This window comes from Xiphias gladius, chromosome 6 (genome assembly GCF_016859285.1).
Source record: "Xiphias gladius isolate SHS-SW01 ecotype Sanya breed wild chromosome 6, ASM1685928v1, whole genome shotgun sequence".
Classification (NCBI taxonomy): domain Eukaryota; kingdom Metazoa; phylum Chordata; class Actinopteri; order Istiophoriformes; family Xiphiidae; genus Xiphias; species Xiphias gladius.
Window position 1 is genome coordinate 18,888,836 of NC_053405.1, and position 22,558 is coordinate 18,911,393.

General features: G+C 40.4%; 1 protein-coding gene across 1 annotated transcript; it reads right to left on the reverse strand.

Annotated features, from left to right (window-relative positions):
- Positions 1-763: 763 nt before the first annotated feature.
- st6galnac5b (ST6 (alpha-N-acetyl-neuraminyl-2,3-beta-galactosyl-1,3)-N-acetylgalactosaminide alpha-2,6-sialyltransferase 5b) lies at positions 764-17,932 on the reverse strand. Its single transcript, XM_040127693.1, is given in 6 exon segments — positions 764-5,406; positions 5,409-5,491; positions 7,342-7,449; positions 8,775-9,184; positions 16,979-17,194; positions 17,815-17,932. Coding segments are annotated over 6 exon segments (996 nt in total). The 5' UTR covers positions 17,836-17,932; the 3' UTR covers positions 764-5,248.
- Between the last annotated feature and the right edge of the window lie 4,626 nt (positions 17,933-22,558).

A 22,558-nucleotide genomic window follows, 5' to 3' on the forward strand; every position in this document is an offset into this window, starting at 1 on the left:
GATTCTTGGCGAAAGTTATAGAAAGACGCTCATTTTGACTGGTGGAAGACAACTTAAATACTTTATTTCAAGAAAATATGTGAAACAGTCCAAAACAATACATTTCAACTTACAGTATATTGTTTGGTTGATGTGACTGAAATATAAAGTTCACTTTATATGCCAACCTTAGCTCCAGAGCCACACCGACTGTTTTCATGAACAAGGTGTTATAAGACTCAGCAGAAGAGATTTGCGGAAAATTGAAAATTTCAGTCTCCCTAAAAAAAACAACAACAACTACTGTGACAGCTTTGAAGCAGAACAGCACCGGTTGTCGAAACGCTGGTTTTATGTAGATGTCGAGCTAACAGACGATAATACCAGCTCACAAAATATTGTTAGTGAGTCATTACAAATCTGTTTCTTTTACTGTTTTCCTTTATTTTACAATTTTCACCTTAAGCACTAGCAACCACCCTACTGGGGTGTCCTAACGACCTGTTGGTTTAAGATGCACGCCGTGTACCACGTATCATCCCGCAATTATTAATCCATGTCAAAGACAGGAAGCTGTGTTCGAGTTTGGTTTTTCGTGCTTTGGGTGTGTAATTAGAAAGAAAATAAAAACTTAACGATAACTGCTTATTTAACCTTTTTATTTTTTATAAATAACAAATGTATCTAAAGTGTAAGAAATCTAACAGGAAGTTAAATGTCAGTCTTGTAAATCTGGTAAAAAAAAGAGAGAGAGAGAGAGAGAGAAAATTACTTAAGCCAGACACTAATGTCAAACAGTGGTGTTTAATTAAATTTAATTAGAATTTGATTTGATTAAGCTGTAGCAAGCATTAAAGGACTTGCTATTGTCACTGCGTCACTGGTAGTGATTTTACAAAAGGCCATGTGACTGATAAATAAAAGCAGAAATCACCTTATGAATATAGGAGAAAAAAAGCAGCAGAGCTATTAAGCCCTTGAGGCCAAAAGACGGCCATGCACCATCCAGTCTGCTTATATACCAAACACAGTGTTTTATTTTGCTCTTTTCTCATCAACTTTCAGACTTTAATGTGATTTCATTTTTTACACGTTACACTACTACACACTATCAAACTGCTATGCCTCTACCTTGTGTTACACTTCTATAGCAACGTCTGTATTACATACATAACAAATGTTATCAAAGACAGGTTTTTTTCAGTGGTTTGCGGTTGTGAAGCCTGAACAGAAAGTGCTGAGTCCAGGTGAGGCCACCAGGTGTCAGTGAAGACTCACAACACACAGTCCTGTAATTACATGACCATAAAAAAAAGGTTCAGTTTAATGGATCCTGGCAGTAAAAAAGACTGGACTTTGTAAAAGTTGGAGATGATGAGACCTGGTGATTTGTTATGAATCCGAGAGAACTCATTCATGTGCTCTTATCTCTAAAACATTTTGGCTCTATAGGATGATGGTATTTTTGCAGGCGTGCTGATAAAGCTCAGCTATCGTGAGCAGGGCAGATGTGTAAGTCAGGCAGCTTCAGACTCTGTGCTTATCAGCAGCAGGTATGTGGCTACAGTATATGTGATATTTGTCAAAATGGAAATTACTGCACAGGAGATCAAAGTGGGAGTTTATCCTGCTCCCCTATTTGAGCAGATGTCACAGCCAAGTGAGACTGGAACATCAGTAATGGAAAATAAGAATTAGGAGATTAGGTCGAGATTTATTCTTAAAGAAAAATACAAGGATTTATCATGTCTCACACTGTTTATTTTTATGTTTAAGAGGAATCATAACTAAATTTCCTGTAAGCCTGCATTTAAATATCACTACATGCAAGCCAAAGTTTTTCCAGATAAGGAGAGTTATATAAATAGCGTAAAACAGTAAATCATGTCTTATCATATACTGTAGTCCTTTTCAGTACAGACTCTACCTCAATACAGTGTTGTACTAAACAATTCACCACACATTTTGGTGAAAATCCAGAGAAAAAAACAATATAAAAACTGCTTTTCTGCAGATGCTTTGCCCTGTTTTTGTTATCACACGTGATCGCTCTTGTTATAGTACGAATACTGATTTAGTTTTTTCATCTATAATACACTGCTAATTAATCACTTAAAAAGGGATCTGGCAAAACTCAATAGTTTCATTTAGAAGTCTCAAATATACTTTGACATTAATGATTCATGTTAAATGTTATAATCATTTGAAAATGGAAATGTAAAGTACATTCTACTTATTTTTGTACAGAAACACGCTGAACCATGATACCACTGTTTGATACTGAATCCAAAGGTGAATTTTATCATTACACTGTAATATCTTGGATATTTTCTAAAACATCAAAGGGCTCACAGAGAGTTTTGTAGGGACTGAATCCAGAGCAGCTTAAAGGAACAGTTCAACATTTTGGGAAATATGCTTCTTTGCTCTCTTGGGAAGAGAGACGATCGCTGGCATTCTCACATCTGTATGATACATAGCTTAACTTGGTTTAATGACTAGAAACAAGGGGAAACAGCGAGCCTGGCCCTGTCTGAAGGTAACGGAATCTGCCTACCAGCACCTCTTAAGCTCATTAATACACACATTTTATCTTCTTTGTTTGTTTCCTGGGGCCCTGTCGCCACGACATCAGAGGGACTCCACAAAGTTACTGCACCCAGCCAAGAAATAGCCCTAAATGTATAGATCTCAATTCAAACAGCAATGCCTGTAGCACCCTTTGGGCTCCAAGCACTTCAGTGTCCTTATTGTCTCTTGATGTTTCCAAGGTCAATGAAAATCATGATGTTGCCTCAAGCAGGTGTTTAGGATTGCGACAACAGGCTCATTTTCAGCAAGCTTGTCCTTTGAAGCCTCTAAAGTCCAACCTTTCTACCTGAAGGGCCAGTACTTGGTGTGCAGAGCACACAGCACAGATCTGAGGAGCAGCCAGTCCACTTAGCATGACACTCCAGCACTGCATGGGCTTTTCTCAGAGTACCTGAGAGCCTTACAGCATTAGGATTCCACCTGAGTGCAGGCTCAGGTGGCAAAACCTGAATTAACAGAGGAACAGGCAGCAGTGAATTCCTTCTTTTGCAACGGCACATCTTGGATTCTGCAGCAGTCTCGCTGCTACCCTCACCCTGTAGATGCGGTCGGATAGCACAGTATAATCCCTTGCTAACAACCGGCTCCCCTCTACAGGCTGAAGAGGCAACAGAAGCCTGCGGGTCAGGATTGAAAAGGCTGCACTTTTGGGACACTTTGATCTAATCCGTTGTTTCAGTGTTACAGTAGCTGACTTGCTCTGTAGTCAGGAGAAATGCCTTTGAGGGCTTGTTCTGGCATTTGGCTTTAATAACAGGACAAATCATGGCCTCAAGTGTCAGCCACATGGCTGGCAGGGCCCGTCTGAGGGGCCATCTGCTCTGAGCTAGAGAGGTTCAAGAATATTATTTCTGCTAAAATATCTAGTTGTGGTTTAAAGATTCCCATTTTTAAAATCATTTTTAATTTCTAAAGTTGCCAGATGTATTTTTGACCTGGCTCAAGTCATCACTTCAATTGTTATTTTACCAAATAGAAACAAATCAGCCAAGATGCACATTACGTCCGGGTAGGGCTTCTGCGAGGATTTTAGAAATACTGACGTCAAGAGTTGAAATGACCCGATCCTTTTGAGAATGTTTTGACTAATCAAATTTTCACACTTTATTTTTTAATTTAACTGTTCAATTACATATTTTGTATAATTTATCTCTTGAGATGATGGTCTAAATGCTGTTTAAAGTCTTTTGCAGGAATGTAAATCTGGTGCACAAATACTACATTCCTTTAATTTAATTCTAATATTGATTACTATTTTGTATAGACATTTAAATAGAGTGTATCTATTTTACTAAAAAGAAGTCCAAAAATTCCAGCTGCCCTAGATGTCATAAGTCATCAGCAACAATGGGTCATATGTTCTGGTCATACATTTCTTTATTAATTTTAATGGACTGTAATATTTATTAAATTTTTAAGATTTATTACGTTTTCTGAAACAATCGTTTAATCGATAAGTTGATCAATATAAAATTAATCAGCAACAATTTTGAGAACTGATATATTTGTTTAAGTCGTTTATCAAGAAAAAATGCATACACTGAACAGACACTGGTTCCTGCTTCTCCAATGTGACAATCTGTTGTTTTCTCTGTTTTATATTATTGCACTGAGTATCTTTAGGTTGGGACCTTTTTTTCGATAATCAAAAAAAATCTGTAGTTGCGGCCCTTAACAAACCAGTAGACCCCAAATCCATTTATGGCTATATCTGGCTATACCGTTTGCTTCATTGTTAGCTTGGAAGGCTGCCTGCCCTCCATCATCGTATGCGGTGGATCAGTTAGGTTAGGAAGAGTCTTCAAATTGAGAAACTGAGACTCACTTTAAATGGATCACTTAAAAAAGATAGGAGCAAATCTGATTTCCCTTCATTGACATTGATTATGTCTTCCCCTCTAAGAGCTTCCAACATATTCTGTACATATATCAGTAAACAATATTCCTCCCATCCCACTCCTTTTTTGTTTGTTTCTATTGTTTTAGCTCTATTAGTTTTTTCTTTTGATTCCCAAGTCTATGATATTCCTTATCGCAATATCATAGACTTGTTCTGTCACTGACATTTATGGAAAGACTGTATGCTGTACTGTTGTTGTCTTATTATTCATATGGTCTTGTTGAAAAGAGATAAATGTATAACTTAAGGGTTAGAAAAAACAAACAAAGATAGCGACTCTAAAAGTATCACAATTAGCACAGTGTATTATTTGCGTGTAACTGCTGAATATAAATTCCTTCTCAGGTCATTAAAACCCCACAATCCCAGAAACAATATAGAGGACATGACCTCATAGTCCTAAACGAATCTGCGTTCAGTTTTAATTCATGAAAATGGATCAGTCATAGTCCAGTTAATGCAGTGGTGTACTGTCTCATCGTCTGTCCCGTCTCTGTCAAAAAAACATACTCGAGCCAACCTCCATGGCTTTGATTCCAGTATGAAATTCATCCTATTATAGTTACACTTCCAAAACATTGTTGAGGCTTTGTGCTGCTGTTATGCAATGATCCCATTCTGCCAAGCTGCTTAGGCAGTCGGCTAAGAGCCGCAACAGCAGCTCGCTCTGTCCTATTGCTGTCTCATGCATTCGTATTGGCCAGAGAGGGAAACTGCATGCTGGAAACTGTCCACACACATATCCCACACTTCTGGGGAGCATCTCTGGAGTGTGTCTCAGGATCCAGCTGGAGCTGGAGCAAACGAGCTGTTCAGGCCGGCAATGACGGCAGCGGGCTTCCAGTCTGGCTGGTAAAAGTGAATGTTGAAGGTACGAGCCCAGTTTGCAAACACCGTCTTCTCCGTGATGAAGCGGTGGTGACTTCCCGTCGGCTCGTCTCGTGGAAGAGGTACATGGAGCACTCGTCGGGCCCCGAGGGCTCATAGTAATGGTACGGCATGGAGGGATGGGAGGAGGACCTAAAAGGGAGCAGAGGAGAGGAGTAAAGCATGAAAAGGCATGAAAGTCAAAGTGCGAGGGAAGGATGTGTAAATAGTGTGGGCATAATTATGAGATGAAGGGGGAGGAGGGAGAGTGAGTCACAGTGGGGGAGAAATGGAGACAGGAGCAAAGAAAAACAGAAAGATCAGAAGAATCTGGGCTCGCAGACGTGTTCACTATGCACAATCTTACTCCTCTGATACTCTGAGTCACACCAAGCTCAGTGGAAGAGTCAGCCACATGAGAGTCACTTCAGTCTGGCCTGCATTTCTCTGTCACTATCCCGATGTGTCAAACAGTCCTTTGTGTCCTTGTAGATTCATGCGAGAACAATATCAGCCAAATTATTCTCCTTTCCAGTCAACCTGAAATTTGCATGGGCACATTAAACAGCTGTACTCTGTATTCCAGCCCATTCGGTGAAATCTGTTTTTTCTAGTGTGAAATGTCAAAATGAATGCTTTCACTGGTGCTTAAATCACAGTCATTCACCAGCCTGACTGCATGGCAATAAAAGACTATTGAATTTGTCACTGCAGGGAGTGAATGTTGCATTGTCGTTACAAGTGGAAGACATCGTTAAAGATGCACTAGACAAGATTTTTATGTCGAAGCACACCCGTGTCGTCAGCACACAGTAAATCCCAGGGTGAGGCTGCAGCAGATGAGGGCGTCCCATCCTCTTCATGCACTATTTGCCCCCCTTGCTCAAACAGGAAGTGACAAACTGAAATTTTAAGTCCTGAGGAGATGGCATTTCTTAATAAACAATTTATCAGATGCAACAGGATGCTGCAGAGAGCGCCTGATGCTTTTAAAGTTTTCTTCACAATTCTTTGATCGTATTATTCGGTTATTGATGTTTATTATTATTTGGTTATTTGGTGCCATGGTTTATCCCTAGAAGTACAATTAACAATGTGAGATCAAAATCTTTCATTTCATTGAAACTTGTGCTATGGAACTCAAGAGGTCATATCTTTGACTTAAAAAGTCAAGGACACAACAATCTTGGCATTCAGGTGGTTTAAGTCATGTGAACACTGGTGCTAGGAAACTGACAGTAAAAACTGACGTTGCCTTAATTTCTTTTTCACAGACAGTTATTGATTTTGAGTTTTCTGCGTTTCAATCTCAAATGCGATTGATTAAGAAAATATTAATAAAAAAGAAGCTTTCGTCGGTCTATACACTTTTAAAAGCTCCACCATACGTCACCAGTTGTGATGTAAGGCGTGAGAGTCTCACTGAGGGGCGCTCAGATGGACTCCCTATGGGAACACGTTAAACCCTGCTCGAAGGCACCAATAAGACAGCGCAAATTAAAACAGCAGCACGGAGACAATCAGTTCATGGAATTGGATGAGGATGGCTGGATATAGTCCAGGTTTTATGGTTTTATGTTACGCTTTCACTTGATGTACATTGTACTTTATGTGAGCTTATGTGATAGGCTCTATTGTATGTTTTATGTATTTTAGCATATCTTATGCTCAAGACTTTGTGTGTTCCATGTTTCACCTGACTGCAAGACAAACGTCCTTATGGGGACAATAAGGTTTAAGTTGTTGAAGATGTCATTACAGACTTTACTGTTTGTCGAACTTGATACTTGGTTTACTGGTAGCACATTTAAATATTAGTACTTTATTTTTCCCATTTGTAGCTTCTCTCTAAGGGGCCAGGGGAAGTGTCAGAGAGACGGCAGAGAGTTTCCAAGCTATTTCGACCATCCACCGAGCAATCCACCGAGGTGTGCTGTCACTTTTTAGTAAGGAATCCTGCTGAGCAATTACAAATCTTGGATCAAAAAATAATCTGATTCTACCTGCAGAAATCAGGGGGCACCATGCCATACACGTTGATCCTATCACACAGCTCCAGGGCTATGGCCATGGTGAACCAGCCAGTACTCAGCCAGGAGTTGGAACTCTTCCTAAAAGAGAAGAGAGCATCACCATTTATACAATATCCATACTGGTATGGTGCAAATATACTGGGAGTGACGGCTCCTTTTAAGAAAAAGACTGATCTAATGGGACAATATTCAAGCTACAAAGCCTTATTTTTAGATTTTACCTAATCAGTCATTTTTAGTTGTAAGAGATAAATTCAGATGAAGGCAAAAAGACTTACTGAAGAAAGACTTTCTTTGTTTCTATGCCTTGTACACAACAATAAAGGAAAGATCCCTGAGTAAGACGTTTATTCTAACACTGACTACGCTGACATGAAAGTTGAAGTGATTGTATTTTCTTATTCTGTCCTGTATTACTGTTTACATGCAAATGAGTATATACGAAAAGCTGAATTCACGCCAACAAAACGTCTTTATCTGTTTGGTTCTTACTTTGTAAGCTCATATTCAGTCAACAATTTCTCTACAGTGCAGATACCTGTACCACACATGAAAAGAGACATCATGTCTTAAATTCAGTATAAAAAGAAAGCAATATGCCTGTATTACACGATCCCAAATCTGTACCAATTTCCTCTAAATTTATGCTAATAAAATTGATTCTGTTTGTTCCAAACTAAGGACTGCATTTGCCTCTAAAAATGTAAATTGTAAAGCTTCCTATTGGAAGCTTTCCTGTATTTTTTCTGACAGGCTGTGTACCAGCCTGTCAGAAAAAATACTGAGAAGTAATACAAATGTCCCACTAAAGCGTGTAAGGCTGTGGAACTTCATTGCCTAAAGATACTGATGCTGCCAAGCAGATTGGCCAACCACTCCCCATTAATACTGCTTAAAAAAAAAGTTCACTCACTTCATCCTTCATCACACTGGTTAATGCTGACTTACCATGTTGTTTTCTGCTTGTAATAACTTCAGAAACATAATGCTTTTGAAAAGGTCCAAATAACATCAAAATATGACCTTTAAACGTAATCATGGTCGCACTACATGAGATAAAACTTTGCAGTATTTTTCCTTAGCCTGACATTAGTTGGACAACAGGGAGCTCGTGATATCAAATCCCATAAAATCCTTTCAGAGATAATGACAAGTTTTAATCTAAATGCTGTTAATAATTATGTGAGTATTTGCAGCAGCAACTTATTATTACACATGCAATGCTTTTCAACAAGTAGTGTAGTGTGTGGTGTACTCACCCCTAACTGCAAATTTCACTTTTAAGCGGCTAAAACTGATTTTTGTGTGTGTGTGTTGGACCCACATTTCTTTTCATGTTTGTCTCAGTTCGGTCCCATCATTGTAAACCTCACAAAGAGAAGACTAATTCTGTGAACATTTACCTGTCAATCCCTGTCTCCTTTTTAAATAGTTCGTCAAACTTGAGCATCTTGATCCGAGAAATAGTGTAGACCTTCAGTTTGGGCAGTAGCTGGTTTAACACCCTTAGATTGTTGTAAACGTGGCCTTTTCCATCCTGTCTCATGCAGCTGCTTGGTCCCCAGAAGATGAACACTGTGTCTTGGCTGGCATTGAGCAGCTCCTGTCGGCTCCGTAGCACCCTCTGCAGGCTGGAGTGAGCTATGACACGCAGGCTGGTGCGCTGGCCAACGTCCTGCTGGTGGCCTACGCTGGGAGCGTCATTCATACGGATGATGCACTCGGAGCGATCGATTTCTTCACCCCTTTTGCTCCCAGTCAACTGACCGGAGCTGGTCACCAGGGCGCAAGTCCTGCAGCGCATCTTCAGAGACTATGGAGGTGAAAGGTCAGAAATCATAGCAGTGTTACTAAGAGAATATTGAAGACAGGCTTTGAAACAGTCATTTTAATCCAAAGTATAGTCTTATCAAGCATTTAGATTTTCACTATGGAACCACTTCTGTTTTTCTGCCAATAAAAACTGAAAAGCTATGAAAAGCTGAGGGTGTCTAAACAAGGCCAAACATGTGTTCAGACAGAATCCAAATTTTAGATGCAGCACGATCGCATTTACAGTCAATGGAAAGAAACAAGTAGATGCAAATTCATGTGGGGTGGAGTAAATTGAAGCATCTGTGCGAGCTGAAAATGTTCCAGCATTAGAGAAAAACTCAAGAGGGCTTAATGAATCTGCTTCATGCACGTATGGAGAGGAGAGGAAAAAGGAGAGAACCTGGATGAAATAGGAACTAGCATTTCTGGAGAGCACAGCTAAAGTCTGCACAATTGGAACATTTCATGGGAATCCATATATTGTTTGTTGACTCATTTCACTCGAAACCAGAGAGGTCAGCCTCATGGTGGTGCAAGAGAAAAATGTCAGGGGAAAACCAAAGTCAGTAGGATTCATTCTCTTGGGACCCTGAATGTCTGAACAGAATTTCATGGCAATCCATCCAATAGTTGTTGACACATTTCAGTCTGGGCCAACTATTCTTCAGAATAACATTGCTGTCTCCAGAGCCATGCTAACGGCACTAATGACTCTGTAACCTGTAGCCATCAAGGTCAAGTCTTGACCCTCGGCTTGACATTAAAATCTGTCTGCCAAGAGGAAAGAGCAATGACCCTGAAAGAGTTGAGCACAGTCTGTACAACAGCACATTTAGACACGCCAGCCATGACAAGGGCACTTTCAACAAGCTTGATATAAAGCCTTTCTGATAATACAGCCAAAAGTTTGGAATTTAATTCCAGGCTTTTCAGATTTATATTCATAGGTTAATGCTACTTTTTGTCAAGCACAGACACAGTGATTACTTCAGCCGAAAACAGTCCTAAATTAAGGTTGATAACCTGCCTGTTAATACCATGTTTATTCTGTCATCTGCATCCAAACAGGACCTGCATATAGTGTAACTGGCACAGAATCGAGCCGCTAGACTCCTTCTGGTCTATTTCGTCAGGTATCCTATTATTCAAATGCACTGCAGATTTTCATGGTTGACAGTAGAGCCGAGGCTATTCTGTGCAGTAGTTTCATTTTGTCTGAACATCATGAATACACATAAGCCTGTATATGTATTCAGTCAAACACAGTCTCAGAGCAATGCCACTTCCAGAAAACAAGTAATGTATGTAGTGGTCAGAACGTGCTTCCATATAAAATATCCAATTCACTGGGAAGATAGTTCATGTAGCAAGCTTTGCAAAATTGGTTTGACCAGGTATTTATGTTGTTGTGTCCAACCAGGTTTTCAAAGCTGAAAAAGGTGAGCTCGGACTGAATGATCCGAAAGCAAAAACCCAGAGACTCTTCACATGAATTATTCCCAACCTTAATAGAGAACTACTTTGGCATTCTGAACTGTGCTCTGAGCTTCACACTCCATCAGGTTCTGAGGTGGGAATGTGTATCCGTGTGCGTGTCTGTGAGTGTGAGTGTGTGCCTACATACAGGTGATATTACCAGCGCCACAGGCTGTGCTGCTCCCACTACTATATTTATAATACTCTCCCACATTTCTGTGACCCCATACTGAATGTTGGCCTCGTGTCCTTGTGTGTGTGTGTGTGTGTGTGTGTGTGTGTGTGTGTGTGTGTGTTTGTGTGTGTGTGTTTGTGTGTGTGTATGTGGTTCTGTATATGTATGTTTCTGCAGTGTGTGTGTGAGTGGGTGGGTGGGGATGTCCGTAGATTTTTTTGCAGAGTTCAATGGGGTTCCAGATGTGCAATACAATCATGTTTCTCTGGCAAGAGTCTGCAACTGTCTAAAAAGTGTCTAGAACAAAAACCAGTTGTCTGTTCACACAACAACACACACACACACACACACACACACACACACACACACACAGACACAATCACAATCTCTATGCACTGAAGAGAAGGTATTTTCATTCCCTAACACATTGTCTAAAAGAAGCCATTTCCTGTAGGAGTGTGTTTGCTCAGACCTTCCTCGCTAAATAACAGGTAGTCTGGAGTAAATTACACACTTCACTGCACAAACACACCCTCCCTGCATTTGCTGGGAATAATCCTGGTTCTTTTAGCTATTTCTTCTTCTACAGACAACAGATAGCATGTATTTTCGCCTCGACAAAGTCCAAACAATTACTCCCAAGCAAGTTTTAATCATTTTAATAGTCAGGAAATGTGTTAAACTAGTAAAAGGCAATTGAAGGTTATATGGCCAGTGTCATAGTTTAAAGTGCCTGTGAAACAATAAAAGTGTCCTTGACAGTGACACTGAAGGTCCCCAAGATCCTGACACCTTGATGCTGGGGAATAGCCACTCATAAGCCCTGCATCACAGCGAGAGGGCCTTTCAGAATCTGAAAGATGGCTAGCAGCCAAAGGTGCAACCCACAGCCTGTTGAATGAACGAATAAATGAATGAATGAGTACACAAATGCAGAATTCAGGTAGCTTATAATCAGCCCTCGATTGGTACAGTGGTCCTTTGATTTCGAACCAACTGGCACTTGAACACTTGCTGACTCCCACACACACACACACACACACACACACACACACACACACACACACACACACACACACACACACACACACACACACACACACACACACACACACACACTCAGTCGGCACCTTATCATGCGGACAGAGGGTCATCTACCTTGATCAATAATGCATGACCTCTTAACGAATACACTTTCCTGGATTAACACGATCTAAAAAGGGAATTGGTTGAACCTAACGAGGCAATTCGGGGACTTCTGATGTGATGTCGACTGGATTGAACAAAGCCATGACATTAAGAGGTGCAGCAGAAGAAGAATAATCAGTTAGGAGTATGGCTCTGGTTTCAGTCACAGTCCATTATTGCCCACACACTGACTCCAAACTCATCAGTATGATCCTGTTTATACACTTCCCAAGGGAACCCAGGATCATAATTGCTGTCAGAGCAAACCCAATCAGTCAGCCTCTGATATTGCACCAGAGCTTCCAAAGTGCCTCAAATCCCCCAGCCTCTGCCTTCACCCTTTTTCGGTTCAAGAAGGGTAAAGAGTACAAACCCAAAGGAAAAAGACTTGCAGCGCAGAGCTATTTAGAGGTCAGAGAGGAATCATGAGCAAAGAACAAAAACACAAAGAAAAAAAGGCCCCTATTACCATAATCAACCTTGTATTTAAAGGATAAGGCAGGTTTTATTCTGCCATGAAAATAACATGTCCAAAATCACTCTCTTTTTAATATCTAGTGCACTATATTTTATGCCATTTTATTTGAGTATTGAATTTTGAGGGTGTAATATATGCACAATGTAGTGCCCTTAACAATGCAAATAATATCTCAGTACTTTCTGACGTCTTAAGCCTGTCTTTGGTTTTCAGCCCCAAGCCCAATTGGTCTCTACCAAAGACAAAAATCTTTAGAAACAGGTCACAAATATGTACTTTCATTTTTAAAACAGGCTAAATAATTTCCTAAAACAGCTAGGCACTGTAGCTTTTACACCATATTAAGGAGACAGGAGTGACCATTACTTTTGTTAGGGACTAGGCCAGTGTAACAGCATGACCCATTGATGTGTTGGGACAAGAATGGAGGTCTGTGGCACAGAAGAATAAGCTATAGCAATACTTAGCAGTAGGATTAATTAATTGTTGATGTTGGTCTTTGTTATGGGATTTGTTGATAATAAGATCCTTTAATGTCAGACATCCTCAGATATGCGACTCAACTGTATTTGCTCACAGAGGCACAAATTATTTTGAAGTTGACCAATATCGTTAAAATAACTGTACACTTTCTAAAGTGTGCGGAATTAGGCTAATGGCGCGCAGAGGTGGATTGAGTGGCGCCTGTTCTGCGGTGCGGGGGATCAGCGCCACCTACTTTTCTCAGAGGCCAATTGATTACACCGGAACCCTCCTGACAGTTGACGTCTCATTAAGCTCCTCCTGGCGACACACATTCAAGTCGCAGTCCTGAACTCCCTCTGCTCTCAATTTGAGGGAATATAGGCGAGATAATCAAGGCAGCTGCCCTCTTCTTCTTCATCCAGTCAACCTCAGACAGACAGAGAGAACGGGGCTGGATGCTCCGCAGAGGACATAGCCTTGTTAGCAGCGAATTGATCGAGAGATGTGAAATAGTGTTGGGCTGGTTTCCACCATATTCATGACTTCTGGCTTTTTGCCATCCACCTGATCCATCTAGTGGTACAGGTATTAACAATTGATAAGAAGGCACAGCATTTTTAAGGTATATTAGCATGACTACAAATTGGGCTAAGTAACATCACTCTGAAGAAGACACATGATAATATAATCTATTTTGCCAGGCGTGCTCCCTTACTTTGAGTAGAACTAAACATTCGCATAACCTGGGAATTCATCCATTAAAAAGGCTCTAAACAAGGATGTTTATTATTTATTTGTTCTTGTCTTTTCAAAAGTTGTCTGTTATTATGAGCTGCCTCTGTACATTAAAATATCTATAACGCACCTTAAAATGGAACGTTAGAAAGGGGTCAGCGTAGGTAGGAACATTTTTTGCATAGCTGACTTTCTAATGACACCTACATCTCTGAGGATGTCTGCATTATAGACTGTCAGAGCTCAGAAAGGTATTACCCATAATAAGTAGGTACATCATAAACTGGCACAGGCACACAATCCACATCCATGCTTTCACGCTGGCTTTGTGATTAAAGTGTATAAAGGCCAATGTACATTGATTCTGCTGACAGTTCTTCAAAGGTCAACATCTCTTTAACTGGAATCAGCAAAGGATTTGGAGAGGGAGAGAAGATGAGGTGTGAAGGAGAAGAATGGAGCGGCTGGCTGTCTGAGTTTTCAAACTCAGATGTGTGTGTGGACGGGGATGTGTGCGTTTGAAAGCATCTCTTCAACTCTGCAGGTCTAATTACTGTAGCTTGTCAAAGAAAAGAAATACATGCTAGGGGAGGAAATCTCACAAAAACCTGCAGACATTGCAGAAGGCAGACAGAGAGAAACAAAATAAACACTGAGACTCCGAGCCAGTTTGCTCAAAACGTCCCACATAAATGTGCAATATAACTTTGAAGTCTGATCTCACAGGATATGGATTTGTAGGATTCAACAGTGCTGTTTTCATTTCACCATTAAGCACTGAAAGGACTGAAGGAAAAAGCCAAATGTTTAGCTTTTAACCCTCAGCCACAGGAAGCAAGACAGTCTTAGTGATTAACGTGTGCCTGGTGTTTTATGACCTCTTGGGTGAGACATAAATGAGCCAAGCAGCCACAGCCCACCACCCACCTTTGTGAAATTACAGCCCATGCAAACTAGAAATGCACGTAGGTTAATACAGCCATAAACAGGGTCCAGCAGGCGCAAAAGATAGAGTTGTCCTCACATTTTCAAGCATCCCTGGCTCTGATGAGGATATATAATTTTAACGTGTCTAGGCTTTTGCTTGGGCTTATCTGCATGAGCGTATCAGTGCTGTGTGAATGTGTGGGTATACAGTATGTGTGTGTGCACTATAGCTGAAGCCAAGATTCCCTCCAGCAGCAGCAGACCTCAGATGACCCTGAAGGGAACTGTACAGACTGATCCACCCACTCCACAGATAATACAGCAGGTCTTCTGTGGTTAGTCATTCCCCGGCTCTGTCGGAGAGTGCAGCAGCAGCATAGTTGGAAGCCCCCATAGAGGGTGGGGTGGGGGGGGGGGGGGGCAGTAGAGTGACACTAAGCAGTACGAAAATGTCGCAGTGTGAATCCATCATGAATCAGCCGTCAAACACGAGGAAGTGGACAGTCAGGAGAGACTGTGAATAGAAAACTGCATACACCGCGAAAAAATCCAAATTGAAGCAGCGGCCTCACATTTCTCTTAAGAGCTCCTGTAAATGAATCTTTCTTTTTCATTGAGTTTGAAAGGATCTGATGAGGGTTACAACATCTCTGAGGATCCCTGAACTTAAGAGTCTGGCTAACAAGCCCAGCACATGTCAGCCGGATCAAACTCCCTCCAAACCAATGCCGCTCTCACACTCTGGTGTCACTAATCATCACGCAGTGAAAGGTAAGCTTTAGCCACCCCTTTTTTTCCTCTCCAAATCCTTTCCTGCCCAATGCTCCCTGAGCAACGCAGTGTCCGCTCCACTCTGCTGTGCTTCACTGCATATCTTTCTCACTGAGGGGAGACACGGTGCTGTCTGAATTATCTGTCTGTCTGAAGGCGCTGCCTGTAACACTGCGCTGGGTCTGAACGATAGGCCTCCGCGTTTCTTTAACGACGAGTGTGGTGCTTATAAGACCAAAAGATTACAGCAGTGATGTCTTCAGCAGCCTTTCTAGTAGAAATCCATCCTGTTTTAACCGCTTTTGTCACTAAATATTTCATGGTGTAAAGAAATGGAGTAAACTACAGAGAGAATTTAGAGATGACACTACCACAGTAGGATCAGCTTTTGAGTTCCATGAGATGACTTGGTATTATAAATTCCCTACAGGTCACAGTAAAGCTCTAATAAGCTCATATTTTATACTGAAGCTTTTCCGAATGATACAGAAATTGCTAAATAATTTTCAATAACAACATTTAGAGAACTTCAGTGTGCTGCTTTAAAAGCATGAAGATGAAATGTAAAAAGATAATTTATAATGATGGCATTAATGCAATTGCTGGTTCTTGTCTGCCAAAAAATGATATAATTCTCAAACTCAAAAAACCTGGGCAGCATATTAAACTCTGAAGACATCTAAGAACGTAATTCAGTGCACAAGTCAGACACACAGAAGAAGATTTTTCAGTTCTCCGTGAAACCAGGACAGCTTCATAAAAAAATACATACCTGAACCCTACATTTACATGCTAGTCTCTCTGCTTTATATGGATGACAGCAGAATACAGATTAGGTGCAGTTTGTAGTACAGATATATGCAAAAGGGCCACAGCAATCTCTGTTCGAGGGCTGGGTGCTAGACACATATGCCTGACTGATTACCAATACTGTACATCCAAATGCACTGAGTCAATTTTAAGCAAGCAGATGTGCCCAACTCATCATAATGATACTGAAAGTGACGTTTGTGCATTTTTTTCAGCATGTTTTTTTTTCTCCCCGGTTAGGTATGACAAAGTCCCACTTCTGCTGTCCTTGTCAATACTATCTCCACTGTTGGTCTCCCTGTGCCTCCTCCAAAATATTTAAAAGTCACCAGCCACTTTTCACCTGCCAGCACTGAGCTATTTTTTGGATTCATGCTATCTCCCCTAAATCCCACTCCCCTCTCTGTGTGGGTTTAACCTAACCCAGTGTTTCCGTGGTATTGTGTGTGTGGTTTTGCTTCGGGCCAACCTGTGCTGCTTTCCTGGATCTTTTATTTCTTTGGAAACTAAAGCGCTTTTGGTTTTAACCTCACAAAGAAGACAAATATACTGGCAGAGCTCCTGTTAAATATCATGAACTATCATGCAAATCTTCTGCTTCCTTTCTGCCTCATCAGTAGCTCTTTTGTGATTTAGACATTCATGCAAGTTTGGACACGTACACTGAAGGAACATGCAAACATTTTTTAAATATTTCAAAGAGAGAAGCAGGTGAAATTGCATAAGGAGACGGATCATCTCACAGTGTACAGAAGGTGCATATATACCTTATGATCCATGACACCTGTGTACCCCTCAAGCATTGATGTTTGGAGCCTCCGTGATCTCTCCGGCTTTCTTGTTGATGAAACGGGAGCATTTAAAAGGCGGGAGGTTGATGATGAGCCTGACGATGAAGATGGTCTGTCACCAGAGCTGCTGTTGTACACCAGCATAAAGCTGGTAACCATGGTGATGATGATGATGCCACTAACCCCTTGGCACTGGAGAAGACACATGAAACACGAGTTAAAAGAAAAAAGGCCATTAAAACAACAACAACAACAACAACAACATCTAGTCAAAGCACATGGTTTTGAAAATTCACTCCATTTATGTCCAAAACTTGTCCAAAGGCATCAGGACATGACGGCTACATTTTCGGTCAAGAAATCGCGGCTAATTAAATGTCAGCTCTCAAAGCAGGAGCAGCACAACAATAACAGCTGCGCTTTCCTCATGCAAGGCTGCAAATGAAATGTCAGTTGTGCCACTCAAATGCGCTCAACGTGCCCTGTCAACAGGGCAACATGGTGCAAAAATAGCACTCGAATGCTGAATTCAAATATAACATAATATAATAACACCCCCTCACCCACCCCCGGCAGGAAAAAAAAACAAAACAAACTTAAGCATGCTGCGTTTTTCCAGGGTTATTTATAGGAATATTATAAATATAAAGGCGATGGAAACAAAGCACCGCAAAGTTCACTTAGGTCACAGTGGACTATATAATGACAGAGCTCAGCCCGTAACTCACTTGTAAGCAGCATAAACACCAAAGGTCCCCACAAGGGAACATCACAGTGACATTTCCTGCAGGGCTCGCTCATAATTATCCTACCAGTCTGATCTTCATCTTCATTTCCCCTCGTTTCCACTGGCAGATCGAGCCTTCATCCCACCGGGGTCAGAGCTCTCTCACGGAGCGTCGGGACTCTTCAGCATGCAACACTTGAGCAGCGGCATCACTGGGACCAGCGCGCAGCCAGAGGAAACGACGCCCCACTACACACGCTTCTCCCATGCTCTCCCCCGACAGAGACGCCCTCACTCAGCCCCCTGCGCGCCTCATGGTCCTAAATAACTCAACTTCCCAGCTCACCTTGGGTTTCAGGGTTTCCTGGGCGGTTCATAAGACACTCACATATGATTATTATAATGTTTGTTTGTATTATTATTATTATTATTTATTTTTTATTTTTTTGGGGGGGGGTTGTTTGTTTATAGTGACATGAATCGAGTTTCCCATGATTTTTTAATTCAGTCATCCTCATGACCATAAAGAATGATGTCTTCTGGAAAGACAGACATGTAGGTTATGGTGTACCATGCAAAAAGGTTTTGCCATCAGGCATTACAAGGATATCCGTCTGATGTGAGGTGTACGAAACCTGTGGCAGTGTATACATACGCCTTTGGATGTCAAGAGAGTTTAAATTTTACTTTTGAGTTATTTCACCCATTTCTTCTAAATTACATTTGCACGGAGGCGTTTTTCTTTACTGTACAGTTCTATCACACCTTTTATTGCAGTGTTTTTCTGCTGTAAATCATGCTGTAGTGATGATAGTTGTAAGAAAGACAATTTCAGAGTACCCATACTGATACATTTCCTTACACAAGTACACCAACTCATTGGTAGACGGAGATTTCCTCTTGGTAGCAGTGATTCATCGGCGGATTATTTTTTGAAATGTCAACATGAGTTAAATGCTTGGAGTGAGCGATGACATTTTATAGGTCAGATGAAGTCTTGTGCTGCAAAGTATAAACTGATGTGACAATTGCATTGAATGTTTTCTGAATAGTAAAAGTTTTTCCTAAAAAGTGTTTAAGATACTGATTTTATATTGTCACCTTATCTTTTCTGTTTGGTACTTTTATTGCATCCTGCTAAAAGTTATGTTAAGATTACCGTAGTTCTTCTAAAGGTGTTAGCGATAATTTATAATATACTGACAAATGTTATTGGTACTGTGCACTGTCATTTTTTATAGCTCAAGTAGATTTTGGGACATCCCGTTTAAGCACAGGAACCTATTTTCCGCATTTGTCATGGGAACCTGAGCAGCTAAAGCTCCTCATGGGAGACAGATTCGCTGGAAGCTGTAATCTAGTCAGGAGGCGCTGGGAAATGAGGAACGGGTCTTTTTATAGACGCCCTCTGCGCTGGTGTCACTGTGTTCGTTTTCTAATGTGTCTTTCATGTTCTAGTTATTCCTCAGCAAGCCTCGCTTCACAAAGTGAAATATACGTTGTCTTTGTGGGAGCTGATAAGTAATTTATCTCAAAAACAAAACAGAATACTGCGGTTGGACCAGATGCTGTAAGAAAAATCAGCATCTGGTCTGGTATATAAAAGCTACAATGGCAATAACATGTGTTCCCTTTTATGCTTTTGGCCCAGGTTTACTCAAGTTTAAACAACTGCCTTGTTTACACTAATCAGTTTTCTATCTGAAAGCCAGATACTGTACAGTGGTTCATATAGAATACGGTGCAATACAAGATTTAAAAAAAAAAAACATATTTCAACAAAATGCTACATATGATACAATACAAAACAGTGCTGGAATACAAGAGACTGAAAGTACACATATAAGACATAACACATGTACACTGGGACAGTTACATGAAACAAACACAGTAAAAAAACTCAACTATTATAATATGAGTGGGAAAACCAACACATTCCGGCATAAAAACACAATTTTAATGCATAGATATACCAAAAATTTGAATTTTCAGATGGCTCTTACCATAAAAGAAAGGCCTAAAGCTAGATAATTGTGTGATTGTTTTTCATTTAGTCACTGTAGCAGTCAAAGCAGTTATTTACTGGTCCAACCATCTGAGGACAACAGCTCCGAAACAGAGCCTATTATACAGACAAGTCATTTGTTGGTTTGACAGCGATCAATAGTTTATAGTAATTCAGTCCTATGTATAAATGGATGCCTGTTTGACGTTTCTAAAATTGAAATAACATTATCTTTTCAATTTTTTCTATAAAACATTGTTACGGTAAAAGCCAGCTTGCAGTATTTTGAGTTGTACTACTGTAGAATATCTGAGAATTTGATGACTATGATTTAATTTAGAGTGTTAGGGTGATACAACTTCATGTAAAATTATGATACTACAAATACTTGCACGTTGTAGGACTATTGCCTATGTCCACCAGATAGATAACTAGATTCATACTTTGTAAAGGACTCTGTTCCCTCTTTTCTCCCTTATTACTGTTTTCTTCGACGCCTTATGGCCATATCATTGGTAGATAATCTTAATTACCAAATTGTCTGTATCACGGAGGAGCAGTGCCTCATGAAGCACCTCGTCAAATTGTGAATTCAGAGGATTAGGTGGCTGGCAATCCGTGTGTTTTGATTAGAGGTGTCCCTGAGGTCTTGAATGCATCTCAAAACACAGCTCCAGGGAGCACACACTGACAAAAGCAAGGCAAAATGTCTGTGGAACAAAACCTTTTTTAATTAACTCCAACCTCCTATCCAGTGAGGTGCCAGACGGCTGTCTGCTTGTGCTGTGCCAAATACAAGTGTGAAATAATCTGCTCTGTTTGCACCTGTTTGCTGTGCCAAACGTAGTTTTACTCATTATCTGGTCCCTAACTTGAAAAGCTATTGCCTCTGGGTGTCATTTAAGAAACAAAACTAAGACTAAAATTCAAGGTACTGCAAGTACCTTCCCAACTTGCAAAGCTGTTTATGTTAAAGTGCTGTTACTGCTATATCATCTATGTTATACAATGCTGTCAGACACCACAGAGGAAATTTGGTCCATTTTTTTTCAGCATACAAAATAAAGGTTTGATTTATATGGAATTTGGAAGGTTTATACAAATAGTGACATCTCAGAACTGAAGAAGCTGATAGTCAGTATGTTGCACTGAACATCTTTTTATCAGTTTAATGAAGATATGAAATCATTTGACTAGAATTGTCTTGTTGGCAGGACAGAAATATGAAAAACAGCAAGTAGACCATTGTATGACTCTCAAACTGTGAATATAAATGCATTTCAGCTACAGGCAGAGAGATATACAGTAGATGTTATTTGAGAGTTAACAGAATCTTAGTTTGAACAACAGCCAGCACTGACTAGGTTGATTTTGCATTAAAAAGGCAATATAAGCCTAATAAACAGTACGGGAAACTAAATCTAGAGTAACTGTAAAGCCAATGCAAAGCTCTAATACACCTGCAGAAAATCAAAGGTGCAGGTGGTAGTGAGGTGATCGAAATGTTATTGTGTTCTCCAGTCCAGATATTACTGTGCACCTCAGCTTTGTCACAGCTCAAAAAGAAAGCATCTGAAGGAAGCTACAAGCTTTATGTCCTGTATTTTCAGGCCAAAGACATCTTCAATCCCTTTGCAAAATGTCTCCACTTACAGACAGATCATTGACTCATTGGCTGGCATTCCCACCAATCACAGATGCAATTTCCTGTTGCCCAAACTTGCATTATATGTTTCTCAGAATTGCTATGTTTATTCAACTGACTGAAAAAAGAGACTCCCAATCACCCAGTGCATTCTGTATGTCTATTGCACATTTATGCAGCGATGCTACTGCTGTACAGCATCACCGAATCGCTTTTTTTTTATGGTGGAACTTGTGGGATTTCAATTTTTAGCAGCAGGATTGATTGCAACTGCAGCAATTGTAGCCACTGAATGAAAAGGGAAAAAGGATGATTGTGTGAAAAGAGCATTTCCCTCTGCCTTTTCTGATTGTTAAAAAAAAAAAAATCTCATTCGCTATCCAAACTGCAATAGAACAACCACCGTAGAGAAAGAAATGACCTTTTGTTTCAGAAAGTGGAAAAATACTGCAAACCAAACCAGCACAAAATGTGCCTGCATCTGTTGTGTACCCTCTTGATTATGTAATTAGCAAGCTGTTGGCATGCATCATTTTTGCTGAATGACAACCAGATTGGCTGGCAACACTCTGTTCTTTGTTTCAAGCAGTTTTAGGCCATAAAAGGTTGAAAACCACTGTCCTAAACCAGTGTCATCAAGATAAATGTAAAGGTTTTACGTCTACTGTATTTTACTTGGCAATACTGTGATTCAGATTCTCCTGGTGTGCCTCTGGCAGTGATCCTGGCACATCAATATATGATATGTCCCAGTGAAGTCAATCCCTTCTTAATGACCAGCCTTTGGCCACCTGAGTTCTCATTACGTTCATCAGAGTGCTAGGAGAGACATCACTTTTTAGATGTCGGTGTTTAATGCAAATGACCTGAATTACCTGTCCAATTTCTAATTCGATTGTACATTAAGGGCATGAAACATTAACATTTTAAATCTCCTGTCATTAAAAAGGGATAATGTTTGGTGATGTGCACTTACTATTCAAGTAACATCCATGCTGAGTCCCTCTGTCTGCTGCTCTCCCAGATAAAACATGCTTCTTACAGTTATTGGAGTTATTGGACATGATTTCCAGTCTGTGCTGCCACTTCCTGGTCACAGTGCCTATAGCGGACTCTCAAATTCCCAAACATACGTGAACTATTAATGGATTGAGAAGGCCCACATGTACCCCATGTATG